Source organism: Colius striatus, chromosome 8, assembly GCF_028858725.1.
Source record: "Colius striatus isolate bColStr4 chromosome 8, bColStr4.1.hap1, whole genome shotgun sequence".
Taxonomy (NCBI): domain Eukaryota; kingdom Metazoa; phylum Chordata; class Aves; order Coliiformes; family Coliidae; genus Colius; species Colius striatus.
In genome coordinates this window covers 10281514-10298133 of record NC_084766.1, presented here as the reverse complement: position 1 = coordinate 10298133, position 16620 = coordinate 10281514, and the positions used below count along the sequence as shown (strand labels likewise).

The following is a 16620-nucleotide window of genomic DNA, read 5'->3' as shown; positions in this document are numbered from 1 at the left end:
ACTAAAAACCTAAGGAAAAAAATAGAGACCACTAGGATACTATGCCCTGGATTTTGTCCTTTTCATATGTAACTTGCTTTACAGGAAATGTCTGTGCTGCCAAGTAACCAAATGACAAGCACAGTTTATACAGATACAGATATTTAGTACAGATTAAAAGCTTCAGTTTCTGAAAACTATACTACAATTATTGTTCAGATATTCCCCTCCTACTGCTACGCCATAAAAATCACGATTCAGATTATAGTTTCCAGAGAAGGTCATTAGAGAGACTTTTTTTCAAGGGTGGGTTTGTATATTTGCACCTGGTTGTCAGCACAGACTCCATCTAAATTTAGAACACATAGTATAAAAAAATCTGTTAGAACCCAAAGAAATTTCAAAAAACCATCAGAATTCCATTACTAACGCAAAGACATTTGCAGAAACAGAATGGTACTCACTTACATGGTAATTCTAGATAGTTTATAGGAGTTGCACAGGTCTGAAGAGGAGAATGCAGTAGTCAGCCCTACCTCCAAGTGCTACTGTGAACAGGAAAGCCTGAAGCATGAGGTGAGGCACTGGCTTTCTTTAGGGAAGACTGGTCTTTGGATGGTAGTTAGAGAAATACAGTATTATGAAACTGGGAAGATCCATAACATTTTTTCATCAGCTACAGAATAACACACATAAGGTATTATCCCTTCAGTATACAAAAATGCAGCATTTTGCTCAGCAATACTGGTGAGCATATGGTTTTCTGCAAAAAACCTCCACACTGTGCAAAGATCCTTAAGTGGACTTCTGCCACGCACGCTAGTTTCTCCATGATTTTGAAGTCTCTTTTGGGGATTTGGTCTTATCCATTCAGGCCACTGTTGTTCAACATGAAAACAAAAATTTGAATCATGTTCACCAACCCAACACACTGATCAATGCTTAATGTATAAATGAGGTGTTTAAATTAGCATCCTTAACTAGGCTTTCAGTAAGTTTTTTTATATTAGAGTCAAATACTTGCACACAACAGTGTATCAGATGAACATCAAGAACTTTAACACTTCTTGAAACCTTTTGAACAATTACTATTTAAACCTATGGATGCTGGAATGACTTATACTTGAACACCACCAAAACAAGATGGAAGATGACACTTCCCCTTTATCGACACTTCTCCAACCAAGCCCAAGAAAAAGTACATGCTGAAAAACAAAATAATGAAAACATACTGAGGGCTTCAACCAGCATTTAACACCAAGAATTTGTCTTCTCTTAGGAAAAAAACCTAAAGAGTGTGGATAGCCCCTTCTTAAAAGGAAAGAAATATGAAAGTAGTAATAGTTAACAAGCAAATAACATACAGCAGTAGAAGCAGATGACTGCATTCTAGAGTCTGACAGACAGAAACACTTAACTGATTGATGAATTATCTGACCAGCATTTCGTGTACTCTAATGATCATCACTGATTGGGGGGGGGGGGGGGGGGGCTATGAATGAATTTTTGTAGTCTTATTTTGAAAATGCTTATTTACAGATCAAGGCAGATAAATCCATTTTAAGCAGTCCAAAAGACACAAGTTACAACGAAGAAAAATTAGAGAGTGAAATGGAAAATAGCATTAGTTTTGCTATAGAAAGATCAAGCACAGAAATAAGTTTAATGCCATTCCAAGGAATAGAAAAAAACTTGCAATTTCACACAGCATCTACCAGATCAGACTGAAATGATCTTCATCTACTCCTCAAATCTTGTTTCCATTTTCAAGAAACATCAGAGAGCTTTCTCTATCTCCTGACATCACTGCCTTCAATACGCAGAAACGTATTGTTGGGAAATTCAGGTGCTTCTAAGATATGAGCATAAATTAAAAAAAACCTCCACTTATACACACAGTTACCAGCTGAACTACTACATAAGAGAGTGAATCTTTTTCCTTGTTTTTTTAGTGAGGTTAAGTAGAAGCTGCAAAGGGCCTTTTCTCCACACATAAGCCAGCCGAATACTCAAACCAAGGGTTCTGTTGCCATGGGCATCAACTTGGAAAAGGCATTTAAATGCCAAAATCGTTAAGAAAACCTTTACTGAACTGGTATGAAGTCAGATGTCCAATTTCATACCTTGGGAACCAAAATTGAATAGCTGTAACAAAAATTCTGCGGACAAAAGAGTAGAAGTCTCAATAGACTAGCAGCCCTGAATGCCCTCACCGTCAGTGGGTTTGACACCAGCACATGCCAGGCTGAGTGGAGGGCTGAGCTGCCTAGCAGGCAGCTATGGAGACAGAGGGACAAACCATAAGCATGCAGGAAGGCAAGAGAGATAAGATCACGACTGCACTGTTTAGCAGCTGTGAAAACAGATCTGTCCTCTCTAGTTATTAGTCTTTATAAGTACTTGGAAAACCGACAATTGAGTGTATCTTGTTATTCCCAATACACAGAATAAGGCTGTCCTAAGGGTACAGTGATCAACAACTATTGTGCCTGCTGCTATTATATGAAGTCGTCTCAAATTAACACACTAAGATCCCATTCCACTTACAGATGGTAAAGACACACATAATAACTTCAGAAGTTCATCTCATAGCACTTCTTTCTAGGTCAACCAAAAGACGCTGGAGATGCTCCTCTCCTGAGGGAACACGTGCCCACAGCATAGTCACCAAGTCATCACCTCCACCCATTGTACCAGATTGATTATTGACAGGGCACTATTTCTCTTGCGCTGTAAAGGTGGTGATCCACATGAACAAGGAAAGGCACCTAACAGCACTGTGAGATCCTAAACCAATCCTCAGATGAGCAGCAGTCAGACCTCCAGTTGGCATACAGCAATATATTTTCTTTGTAAGAAGCACCATGACATAGGGCAATTTAAACATATATTTCCATTCATCTGCACTGAAATAATTGCTGAGACAACAGAAATTGAAGACAAAAGAAATTAAAGATTATATGAACCAATACAAAAGTTACCTCTTTTTTTTTTTAAGCACTTCAGCTTCTAAGCACTTCAGAGCCTTAAGAGCTCTCTTCCCTGTATCACTTTACATTTCAAAGATGATAGAACAGGCTGTGGTTGTTCAGAAGTGGACATCGCTCAGTATGTTTTGAGTTCTTATCAAGAGTCTGTTAACAGCCTTGAAGGACAGTTGGCAGAATTTTCAAAAGATTCTTAGTGGATTAGCAGCTGATGTTTGTCAGAAAGTTCCATATAACACTACAGGTGTCCAAGGGCCTGATGAATTCCACCTCTCTCTTTTTATTGAAGCTCTAAGCCTTAAGGCTCTAATTAAGTGGTTATTCTTAGCATTGAATCTAAGGTAGGAAAAGTAGTTGTCTCATGTTTACCTCTCTTCAACTCTGGTCTGGTTTGGGTTTTTTTTTTTTTTTGTGCAAACAGCAGAAGGTACAATTATTTTAACTAGAAACACCACAAAGATCAAAGTAGGTCAAGACCAAAAGTTGACCAAAACTAAACTGCTTTTTTCATTAACAAGCCTGTGGCATTCAGTGGTCCTGTGATGCCACAAGACCTTCTCAGGTGGGACTGGCTTAGCATTTAAGACGTGAATGCAGAATAGAACTCAATGCATTATTGCATTTACAGAAACACAAACTCTGAAGTCCTTTAACAGTAATTGACAGTAATGAGCATTTTTCCTGAGTTAAGACTTATGAATTAGCTCCAAAGATACCTACTAGCATGTATACAAGCAATTCCAGCACGTTAAGCTGTTCTCCATTTTTCCCCACATTATTTAAATGCACTTTCAGAAGTTACACATGACTACAGATTAAGAGATGGTCAATTTAGAATCAATGACATTTTCAGAGGACTTTTAAAACTTAGGTACATTAAGCCTTTTAACACACAATTTACATGGACATACTATTTGGAAAAGTAGCAGAGTTCAATTGTATATTCTAGGAATTAATAACAAATCAAGTGTCATCAAGAACTTTAGTCCTTGTAGGAAAGTGTTTTCATGCAACTTAAACCACTTGTGAAATACACAGTCTTTAATTTATTTTGGAATAAAAAAACTGCTGATGCAGTAGCTCAAGTTCATACACAGATGCAACTTCCTCTTCCTCCTGCCCCAAGATTTAAGTCTCAATTGCCAAGCGAAGTTTATATAATAAATAACTACTGATTCCAAACTTTTCCACGTTTAGGTTGTGGCCATAAACTGTGTAAATCTATATAAAGAGGTCCAAGAATATTCTTAACCTCATTGCCCATATTCACAGAAAAGAATTGCCTATTTTCCTCCATTGTGTACACAAATACATACACCTTTACATACAACTTCTCTGACTTTCCAGACTACAGTGATCTTCCCCATAAGCAATTCAGTAATTCAAATATAGAGAAGCTGGCATTATATTCCCTCACCAATTTTACAAGCAGCAGAGAGATTCATACACAACCAAGCTACCCTGATACGACAGACTTGAGTTTAATGCAGTACCAAAATAAGTTCACGTGGCCATTTTTTGAACTGCCAGTACATCAATGAATTACAAACAAACCAAAAAACAATTAATCCAAGCAGTTAGTCATCATTTACTTCTAGGAATGCTTTTATGATTTAGTACAGAATGTAACCATTATTGCAAGCAACACACTGGGACGGAATTTATTAGAATTTAAGGAGTGCTCACTGTTTGAAATCAATGGGTTCTCATTGCCCTGTATTGGGTTTTGGATTGTGAGCATGTGGATTTCTGTTTGCTTTTCTGGTAGTTGGTTTTTGGTTTCTTGGGACAGTTATTTTTTTAATCCAAAAAAGCCAAACATGAAAGAAACATCCACAATCAAAAAAAGAAGAGGTAAAGATCTCCAAGCTCAACAGAAGAAATTAATAGATGTTGTGTTGCCAACAGCTGCAGTTTTTACATAATACATGTAGTTCCAAATTACATTTTAACAAAACTTAAACAAAATTAAAAGCAGGCATAATATATATGCATTGTGAAAAAGCAAAATGAAACTAATCTCTCTCCAGCCCAGAATAATGATGCCATTTAAGGAAAACACAGAATTAAATAGCTATGTATGGCTGCAACTATATTAAGTAGCGATAACATACACGTGTAAAGCCTCAGAAAAGGAAAACACTGAAGATTTTAAAACTAAAGCAATCCTAACAGTCATTGCTCTGTATGCACACACACATACACAGCACTGCATTACATATTAGAACTGCAAAGGTCTTCAGTCTTGCAGACGCCAAACTGCTGGAAACAGAGCATACAGTTTTCAGCTTAAGGAGTTACATAAGACAAAGAAGTAAATAGCCTAAACTATTAGGTAATTTTTTGTTACTTCTATGCTTATTTGACTAAGCTCAGACTTGGACAACTTCTTGGGGAAAAATTTTAGATTATATAACTGCACTTTGCCAAGAAGCCAGCCTCAAGCCACCTGGTATTTAGAAAAAGATCAAGTACATTACTTCAAATTTAGTAGCATATGCTGAAATTATTTTAGTATTCCAGCAATTTCAGCAATAATCGAAGAAAAAAATGCAGCAGTTTCTCTAAACTCTGCATTTAGTACAAAATATCATCAATGTAGTGAGACAATCTCCAGAAGCAAGGGTACAAAACTACTTTATAACAGAGGCACTTCACCGTGCTCAACTGCTACCTCATTAGATTCACTGTTTAGCTTTGGAGTGTTTTGGTTTGGTGGATTTTTTGGAATTGTGGGTTTTGGTTGGGTGTTCTGTTTTGTTTGTGTCTGAAAAAAAAAAACCCAAAACCCCAACCAACTAAACAACAACAAACTAATCCAAAGACCTCCAGACACAGTAGAGAAGGTGCTGATACCGTTTAAAGCTCACATAGCTCCTATAGAACCACACTGCAGGGGATTATTAACTCTTCTGTTTTCACTGTTTTCATCACAAAGTACTATGTTTGAACATGACCATTGACAATGTCTTACCTGCAGCTATTAATATATTGGAATAATTTGAAGTGTTACCTATTTTTTTTTCCCCGTATGTTTCACTGAAACTGTACTTGGGAAATGCAGTCTCTCCTTTGTACAAATGTGGGGTTCATTTCAGTAGCAGTATTGGAAGCAATATCGTACAATGGTCAATAACGGTTGCTTTTTTAAGAAATGATACAATCGCTCCATGGAATATGTATGTGAACGATCAAGTATCTGCACATGGGATGCTAAGGACTGGCAAGTAAAATGCTGAACTGCTCTTACATTAATTACTTCTCCATGTATGGTATTTTATAGTAAGAGATTTCATGTTGAAAGCAGCTTCCATCCTCTTTTGAGAGGATTTTGTTAACAAACTCAAATGAGAAAAAACTAAGTATTTCTGAAGAGAAAAATAATTTATGTGAAAAGCACAAAATCAGACCGGGGATTTATCAGAAAACCTGTCAAAAGTGTAAATAACCCATTCTATTTTTGTGGACAATCATAAGGCTGCACAGCCTGACGCCACATTTCACTCTTCCTCCCTTCGTCTCACAACATAAAAATTATCCATCATTAGTTTTAAGTCAATCTGATCCCTATATGACAATGTAAGTACCAGTGACAGCACAGCTGAAAGAGTTGGACAACAAGGAGAGGATAGATCTGTATTTTGTGAAGGGGCAGTAAAAATGTGTTCGCTTACACCTGACTATCTGACCATTTAGGATTTGGCAATCTACCCTAAATTTTTATTCCACTGAACTTTAGAAGATTATTAATAGCATTCTTAAATAGTAGCCATAACAGACTAAAGTAGTATGTGGAAAGCATAGGAAGAATGGATAAGAAAAGCTATCTCAGTTAGATCTTTAATTCACTGGGCTATGGAGGACCTGAAATCTCCAAGAACAGAAAGTTTTGGTAGGCCCTGAACTCTTCAGCACCCTGGCAAAGCAGCAGAGCAGACCATGCCAGTGCCAATTGCTTCATTATCCCTGGACAGGAATCAGTCATTACAGAAGCACTTTAAATTGTTTCACTTCCCTCTCTGAAGCCTTAATGGTATGGGATCTCTTCATCAACCTGAACAAATGGCTTGTTTACAAATGGTACTGCAAAATTTGTCTGTTTGTGTGTTTTCTAAACATGTATTTCAAAATACTTTAACCCTCATAACCCTTCATTACTAGAGTAAGACTACAGCATCTGGTGTTCATTACAGACAGGAAACTCGTGTTTTGCTCTTTATGAAACAGCTGAGAATTGATAATTGATATCTTTCAATTTTAGCTTTGGCAAAGAACTATTCTATAAGTTTCATATTAAGAAATAAATTTTAATTAGCAAATTTAGACCTTTTTGCACAAGCTAAATCTTGACATTTGGCTTTTGTAACTAAAATACTTCAGGAAAGATTTATCAAGTTTGAGTTAATGAATTATTGTTATGATTCTCAGCACATACTACTTTGTGGTCATCAATTTAAAAGCTGTAATCAGAAAAGAAACCATTTAACCATTTACAGGTCATGTACTCTTAGCGCTTCAGTTCCACCACAGCACATTTTCTCCTATAAGGTTATTAAAGATTCCAAGTCTTGTACAGACCTTAATCTTCAGTTCTTTACTGAACCTTATGATGCACACATTGTCTGCAAATTTCAATACCTATATGTTATAGTTAGGAAGAAAATATATGCTCTGTCCTTATTGATTCAGTATAAATGACCTCAAATTAAAAACTGCCAACAGCAGTGAGAATAATGCTACATTAAGCCCAAAATGTTCCATGACAGCCTAAACAACATGACAGCAGCAACAGGACAGCGAGAGTTGTCTTCCTTATGATTATTTTTTCCCCTCATTATTTGGAAGGCAAGCTGTGCATGATCAAAGCCTACAACATACATCCACAGCATGTGAAACTACTCAAACCACAGACAAATGACATTGGAAAATTACATGAAAAATCTGGTATCATTTGATTATGATACTATAATGTACAGCTGGGGTACAAGAGTGTCCATCTGTAACTGCTGCTCCCTCCCTAGCAGGCACTCAATTCCCAGCCAAAGGGACAGGGAGAGAAGATGGCATGTTCTGAGTTCAAGTCCCCAGAGCACCAGCTATTTATTTATGGCAGACTTTCCTCAAACACAAAATGTCATTAATTGAAGCTAGAGTATGTAAAACACTTAGAATATTTCCCATATATAAACAGCTGTTTTAGTTGCGACTGGAAAGTCATATTTTAGCAAACAACCGAAACCAAGTGTAAACAGAACATAAAAACTACATTTTATTTCACAAGAATTAGGAACCTCTAGGTTAAGAGTTTCTCTGTACATATATGCTAATTTGCAACATTAAGTGTGTAAACATATACACAACTTTCCAGAGCAGGACTAGCCAGAGTGCAGAAATCTTAACTCTAGAGCCATCCTGCAGTCCACAGCCATTTGAAACATTTCTTTATAGCATAATGCTAAAATGCCTGGTTTGCAGCCCATCACTATCTAAAGTCTCTTTTGGCATAAAATCTTTCCAGGATAATGATTCCCAATGCAGATGCACTCAGTACACCCAGCTGTGTTATCTATTCCCCTCTCTGTTTTCATTTTTATCGTCAGCTCACAGTTTTTAGCCATTTTATCTCCCCCAGTATTCATATTCATTCTTTATACAGACAAAGCTCCACTGCAAATCTACCATTAGCTTCTCTTTGATTACTAATAAAGAGGTTGAATTAAAGATGTAGCTTTATATGTAGATTAAGTACCAATCCAGAATCCCAGCCAGCCATCTCTCTTATCCCTACTCTATTTTCATGGCCTTTCACCTCTGCTTTTTATATTCAGAACGAGGCTTATTAACATTCCCAAGAAAAAAAGTGCAGGTACTGCTTTATTTCTTCTCTGCTCTCCTCAGAAGAAAAACAAACTCTCTTGCCTCAGTTTCCTGAGGATCTTTAGCTGCGTATCAATTCACCTCAGGCAGAAAATATGCAGAGCAGTAATTTGCACATTGGCCTTGTCACTCTCCTGTTAATATAAATAGTAGTTCCACATATGAATATATACATACATATGACACCTGCATTTTTTCCAGTCTGAATTCCTTGCTCCCTTTTCCCCTCCCAAGTGAGATTCTTTTTCCATGCTAGTGGGGAAGAAAAAATTTACATCCATTTGTACTTCAATATCATATGTGAAAGTATCTCAGAGACTCACATCTCACTTTTCACCAAAGTGTTTTGGATCCTGCACCTTTCTGAAGAGATTGTTTTCCTTCCCGTGAGAGTTTGATTTACAAAGGCTGTTATAGCCCACATCTCCATGTATACATTCTAAATATATTGTACAGAGAAATTATTTGAACTCCACTTCCTTGGTTTTTAACACATCAGCCTGAGCAGACATACGCTCAATGTTAAAAACTCCCAAAATCTCTTTTCCTGCAGGAGAAAAATAAAGTATTACTTTCATTCAGTCACAGCTATGATTCTTTAAGAACAGAAATGGAAGGCTTATGTCAAAAAGAGACGTTCCAGATTGTATACTTGGTTCACATTACCAGGCTTTACTTCCAAAAGAAGCGTAATTAAAAACACATAATACAGTCCATTCCTAAGTAACAGCTCTACTTTGGTTTTTTAAAGGCCCCAAAAAGGCATGTAGATTGTCTATCAGGGACACAGTGAGTATATGTTGTTCTAACTGCACTTCACCAACACGTATTTATACTCAACATGTATAAACAAACAAAAAACCTCACAGAACACCCACTAATCTACAAAGTTACCAGAAAGACTGACTTTGGCTGCTATAAAATGAAGAAACTGTTTATATTAGATGCAGAATTATACAGAAGAAAGTATAAATACTGAAGGCAATACGTACAATAGTATTGATAGAGTATCTGCCTAAGTGCAAGCTACTTGAAATGGGTTTGTGTGTCCAATATGTGTGCAAAGTTAAATTCAACAGGAAATTCTTATAAAAATAGTAGACTTGAATGAAAATATTTCAGGTGTCCAGTATTGAAATATTGATGCTGAAGACAGAACTGTTTATTCTGTGGTTTTAACTACTCTAACAACTGATGGGAGCCCTGAAGCATAACAAAACAAAGTACCTTTTTTTGATTTTGCGCCAATCTTCAACTTCGACGGCCAAGCAATCTGTGTATTGGTTTCTTCCATAATCTGTTAAAAAGAAAGCATTTCGGAATTATTAGGTTGGTTCTTCTCCTAAGAAGTCAAACGTTAATTTTTGGAAAAAAACAATGTTTACCACTTTTAGATCTGTTAACTATTGCTACTTATCAATAGCATAAGTCTTCAACTACTTCTCTGGTTTTCTTCAGAAAGCTTTTTGTCTGATGATAGGTGGAGTCAAGTTTTGATTGTTCAAAAGAAATTCAAAGAGTAAACCAAAATACTCTACCATTTCCATAAATTTCTAATGACCACTACTAGCAACAGCATGCTCTAGGGCAAGCTCATCTCAAAAGGAATTTCAAAGATAAACAATTCAGTTAAAATATTTATCTTGAAGTAACTTAAAAGTAAAGCTCATCAAATATAACTGTAGTCCTTTTGAGCCTCTATAAGTTAAGACACATCAGTTAGCCTCCACAGTTTGAGGGGTTTTTTTGATTCATCTTTACCCAGAAGCAACTTTTCATTGTAGGACTATTCAGACTTTAAAATTTTACTACTTGATTTAGCACTTCAGAGCACTTCTACAACCATGTCCAGTCTATCTGTAGATCTCCAAGCAGCCAACAGGGAAAAAAAAAAAAACCCGAACTTAGACACACACCTTGACTTTGAAATTCATACAGTCACCTGGCCTAATGTAGGCTCTCAACCTGTTGCTGCCTTTGTTTTAGTGCAGTAGCTATATGTAGATTATACTCAAATTTAATACTGGCACAGAGTTAATGGTACATCACCATCACATCTAGTAGCAATTCAGAAGAAGAAACTGAATGATCCCAAGGACTTCATATATATGAACTGAAATTCAGTTCTAAGAAACGCTAAACATGTCTATGGAGGCTGAAGAACTTCTCTTTGATATTGAGATCTCATCAGTAAGTACAATGAGACCATACTTCCCATCACACTCAAGAGATGACAGTATCTCATCATCTTAAGGACCTAAAGAAATGAGAAAGATCTGCCCATATTAATCCACGACAAGATGGTTTTAGGAATGCCAACAAAGGGCATCAAATATCATGCTAGACTGCATGAGATAGACTTTTTTTTTTTTAGATAGAGATGTTGATTATATAAGGCCCTGATGAATTTTCACCTGGAAAAAGTCATCCAAGTTCTGTTCACACATGGACAAGATTTTGTACGGTAACAAGCAGGATGGTCTTCACACCTTTGAAAACGTCAGTAGCTTATTACAAAATAGATCAAGCACAACCTGTTTGCTCAGATTGATTCTAGGACCTCTTCTAATTGACATTAATCAAAGAAAAACTTTATAAGATAGGAACCTCTGGAACTCATTTAAGCCCAACCTCACACTCTCTGCAAGGCAAAGTGCAAAATTAGCTCATGCTGTTCAAGGTCTTGACCATCAAGCTCTCATTACCTCAAAGGAAAGAGATTCCATAACCTCCCTGCACACTTATTCTAGTGTGTGATCGCCTTTACTGATAAATTAATTTCGCAGATGTGGTTGAGTTTTCCTTTGCTCCACCTTGGGATATGAGAACTTTCATGAGGAACCTGACTCACTCTATCTTCTAACCATCCACAGAGTAGCTGAAGACTGGTATTATCTCACCTCCTTCATGCTGAATGAACCTTGTTCTCCATGGCTCTTTGTATATGAACTGCTACAGGCAGTGATTGATCACTGAAGTAATTTGTGCTTGTCAGGATCTTTCTTGGGCTGAAGGGAACATAATTGGAGAAAGTACTCCATATGCAACCTCACACTAAGTTTTAAGGAGATTAATGTGTATAATGGTAACAAAGTAAACAAGTTCACTGTAAAAACTGTAAGCTAGGGAACAAACCTAAACCAGAAAACCTGAATGAATATTTGGTTGCTGTAAGTAGTAAAGAGGTAGGAAAGGAAAAGGACAGAGCTTTTCAGATGGCAGCTCTCAGGGTCTGATTCTTCCTGTATAAAGAATATTTTCTAAGTTTCCTTGGGACTAAAAAAAAAAAAATTATGTTCTTTTGATTGGTGATACAAATAAGAATTACAGTACACAAGGAAAAAAACAAAATGCCAAAATAATTAGCAAAGCCACTTCCAAGAAGAAAATGAATACATTAAGAAAATAGCTACAATGCCAATAAGTTTTCCATAACAGTACAATTCAAAACTAAGATAGACTTCTCTGACAGTTCTTAATTGTTATCTTCTACATCCAAATCCTTAGGGCATCACAACCACTTCCAGATTAGTATACCATGTGGAAAAACCGAAAGTGTCAGCCAGACTTCATTATACTATATTTTTGGTCTCAGCAACTATTGGATAATAAGTTACAGCTGAAATAAGACAGTTCCAGGAGGGTGAAATTCTATCATCAACATAGACATATTTTTCACAATTTTTCCAATCCAGATGTGAAAAGAGCTATTTCAAAGAAATCACTTGTGTTTGATAGAGGGCTTTCAGCCAGGATTATTCTTAATTGTGCAACAGGCAATGAAAAAGACAGAAAATAGGAAGGCATTAGCTAAAAGGAGAACAGAGATGCTACAACAAAGAATAGTGCAGGATTAAGTTAAAGAAGATCCAACATAAAAGGAACCATAAGAGAGGAAATAGAAGTGTCATTCAAGACAAGCCTTATATGACATCAGTCTTTACCATCTCAAAGTTTCAAGGCTTTTGTCTTAAATTAAATCCTCCCCATTTCTCATGCTAAGCCAAAACAAAATGAGAGTCTGTAACTTCTGAGATGCCCACATTCTGGAGACATAGACAGAGATGCATATGAAATCTTCAAAGGAAAAAAAGTCTGACTGCCAGCCACTGAGATTTGGCCACCTGATATCTGTAAGCACTTTGGAGAATGCAATACTAAGAATTACCATATTTGACCAAAAAAGCAACCAAGTTCAGTTACTACAAAGACAAGTTAATCTCCTATCTTTTGTAGTTAGACCAAAAAAAAGTCAGGATACAAATAAATGAAGTGCATTTAGTGAAGTATATAAATATTCAGAGTATGTGCTGGCTTTCAACTCCAAGCAGCAAACTTTATCACAAATTCCAAGCTAATTAATTTCAATAATCATCTTTCCCACAATTTTGAAAACCACATATTGTATAGGAAAAAAATAAAATAGGTTTTGCTGCAGAGCTTATTTTTTCACCTTGCCTGTTAGACAATTTGAAAACTTGAACAGTCTAAAAAGGTTTTCAATGGAAATGAACTTGTGGGTTTGTCTGAGAAGTTTTCACAGGAACACTTAAGAAGAGTTGAAACTATATTGCTTGCTTTTAGTAATTATTATCCTATTTATTTCATCATTTCTATATTGCATTTGTTATAACAGCAGGAATATAACCAAGTTCTAGAAAGCAAGAAAGTAGCTTTTTACTATAACTGTTCATCTCAAAGGTAAAGATGATGTTGAAAACTCTGTGACAAAAAAGCTCTGTGTATCACAAATCACTGCTGTGTCAACTTCTAGTTCTGGTTTAACATTCTAACCCAGACAGTTTCAAGTGTCAGGATTTTTTTTTCCTGAAACAAAAATGGAAACAGTCCATGAAAACCTTAACTTCATGTTGCAATGAAATAGTTTTATTAGTAAAAACTCCATGTTATGCCAAATATCCTGAAAACAGCAGTACTGCTCTCAAGTGAGCAAAACAGAACAGAATTCACTTTACAAGTAATATAATACAGGTATTTTAAATTTATAACTACATTAGTTAAAAAACATTTAGAGGAAACTAAACCTAGGAGTGACTGAATCAGAGTTAATGATCTCTATGGAACAGCACCACTGCTTAGTCTTGCTTTTTCATACAAGTGATAGGGTTGATACTACCCTCCTTGACTTGAAGCATCAACAGGCAAAAGGGAGCAGGCATATTTAGCAGCAAGTTTTAATCCCATAGTAAATAATCTTATACTGCTTCCCAAAATGCAGGTAACTCTAAGACATTGTTTATGCACATCTCCCGTTCTTCCCCTTCCCCAAGAGGAACTGTACTGTTTATGTAGCCAAAATATGTAAGCTATTCAGTGGAGAACACAGAAGATGACACAAAATACTGGAAGATACCAACAAAACAAATAAGACCGTGCCCTGACCCTGAAAAAATTGGCTCCAGTTGCAAATCATTGGGCCTTCAAGAAAAAAAAAAAAAGTCTAATTGTAAGGAAGCTTCAAGAAAAGCTTTCGGTTTCCTTGTAGTCCATCTTACAAAATTTACAGTTTAAGCACTTTGGGGAGTTTTTACACCAAGAAAATAAGAAAAATATTTTTTCTGACGTCGTCATTTTTGTTTAGCTGATTTTGGATGGAAACTGGAATGCCCTGAATGACATAAACCAGCCAGCCAACCAAAACTCCCCAAAAACCCACAAGCATTTCGGAATTCACAAGAAGTATTTCACACACAGTAGAAGAAAAGATAACACATCAAGCAGACCTTCCTTCATTGAAAACAAGTATACTCAATCAATAATGTGCATTTCAAGTTACCTATTCCCGATCTTCCTACCTTTGTGATTTGTGCATCTTGGCCATTTCTGCCTCAGTTCTTATTCACAGTGAAAGAAAAAAACAGGTGAGAGAAGACCCTCCCTCTAGCAGTAGGTTTCTGCAATTGTTCATCTCAAATTTAACTCAACAATGATCTCACTCCAACTGAAATGACAAAAGCAACTCTCCAAACCACAAGTATTACTATAAAAAAGTCACTTTGTTATTTCATCAATGCAAAAACCTTCTCTTTCAGTGTGAGGAATTGGCTTCCACAGCTTAACCTTGTTTAACACTGCAGAAGATTTATACATCATTTGAATATGTAGAATACTTAAGACAACGAATAAGCGTAGATGTTAAAAGCCTTGTAACAACATTTAAGTTGTATTTTTACAATAGACACTAATTTATCTGAATAGAATCATACTGGTTGGAAAAGACCTTAAAGTTCATTGTGTCCAACCACTCAACTCACATTGCCAAGCCCATCACTAAACCACATCCCTCAGCACCTCGTCTACGCATCTTTGAAGTATCTCTAGGGATAGTGACTCCAGCCCAAAAGTTCTTCCTTATGTGCAATCTAAACCTCCCCTGAACAACTTGAGGTCATTTCCTCTTGTTCTACCTTTCATTACAGGGAAGAAGAAACAGATCCCTATCTCACTAGAATTCCCTTTCAAGGTAGCTGCAGAGAGCCAGAAGGTCTCCTCTCAGCCTCTTCTCCAGGCTGAGCAACCTCAGCTCGCCAAGCTGTTCCTCACACAACTTGTTCTCCAGACCCTTTACCAGCTTCATTGCCCATCTCTGAAATAGATCTGTAATCTCTGTAATAGATATATCTCTCTAACAGTTGAGTAAGAACACTCTTTTTAAATACATAATACTATGTTTTGTAGATAGCATGAAAAATAAAGGGTATCAGAAACATTAGAAAGCAATGACATGGTGTGGTCACTGGTGGTTTTTACCATCTGTCCATATCATGGCTTGAACAGTTGAGTTTGTTTTCAAACAGATTTCATAGATTTACCTCTATGCAAGTTAAAAATCAACAGAAACACTTAGGCATGTACCAACCTCAGTGGTAGCAGACACTTCACTTAAACATCTGCAGTACTCCAACAGGACCTTAATTTCAATTACCTAACAATGCAAATGTTCAGAGAGTGCCTAACTTGTCTGCTCCTTAGAATATTTCAGACACTATGCTTTGATTCTTGTAAGCAAAGATGAAAATTACTGAACAAGACAGGGAAGAAAAAAAGAAATACAATCAAAATCAATAGTAAAAAATGTAGTACCAAGGTAATGGCCTTTCAAAACGTAACAAATGTGTTTTTCCAAAAATATGCAGTATTAATGGGAAAACAGTATTACTGCCAGAAAAGCTTCCACTCTTTTTGCACATCCAAAAGAGTCAAGCAGTTGCTTTTATGGATCTAGAAAGGAAGCCAAACATTATGTTGATATTCTGCTAAACTCTGTAGGTAGAAAGATTCATACCATCACCACCCACCCCAATTTCTTCCACCACAACTGATTCCTGAACCCTACAACATATCTTTTTGCTCTTCCACGGGTACGTTGGGAGCACAATGTTTAAAGCACAAAATGAAAAATACTTAAGTAGTGAGGTTAAATCACAGAATGCTGATAGAATAACCTTTAAGATGAAATAAATGTAAAAGCTTTGTAAATATGGTTTTGAACGATGAAGCCTTAAAAATAACGGCTGTAGTAAGTCAAGATTTTTTTTCAGTATCAAAGCCACTTCAAAGTAATTTTTTAATGTTTTGATTTCCAAATACTATCTAAAATACCCTTCAGTATGCAAAATTAATTCAGTAGGTAACAAAAATGTTAGGATGGCCTGATCACATATATATATCTTATCAAAAGATAAACATCACCCTCATTTTGTGCCTGATATTTTTCATTTACACCTAGAATAACCTTAAATAGTGAAATTTAATA

General features: G+C 36.3%; 1 protein-coding gene across 2 annotated transcripts in view; it reads right to left on the bottom strand.

Moving 5' to 3' along the window:
• Positions 1 to 16620, bottom strand: part of BICC1 (BicC family RNA binding protein 1) — a 104765-nt gene that overhangs the window by 42360 nt on the left and 45785 nt on the right. For both annotated transcript variants that reach the window (XM_062001645.1, XM_062001646.1), the window contains exon 3: positions 10071 to 10140. In XM_062001645.1, the coding sequence (XP_061857629.1) occupies positions 10071 to 10140 (70 nt within the window). The remainder of the gene's footprint in view (positions 1 to 10070; positions 10141 to 16620) is intronic.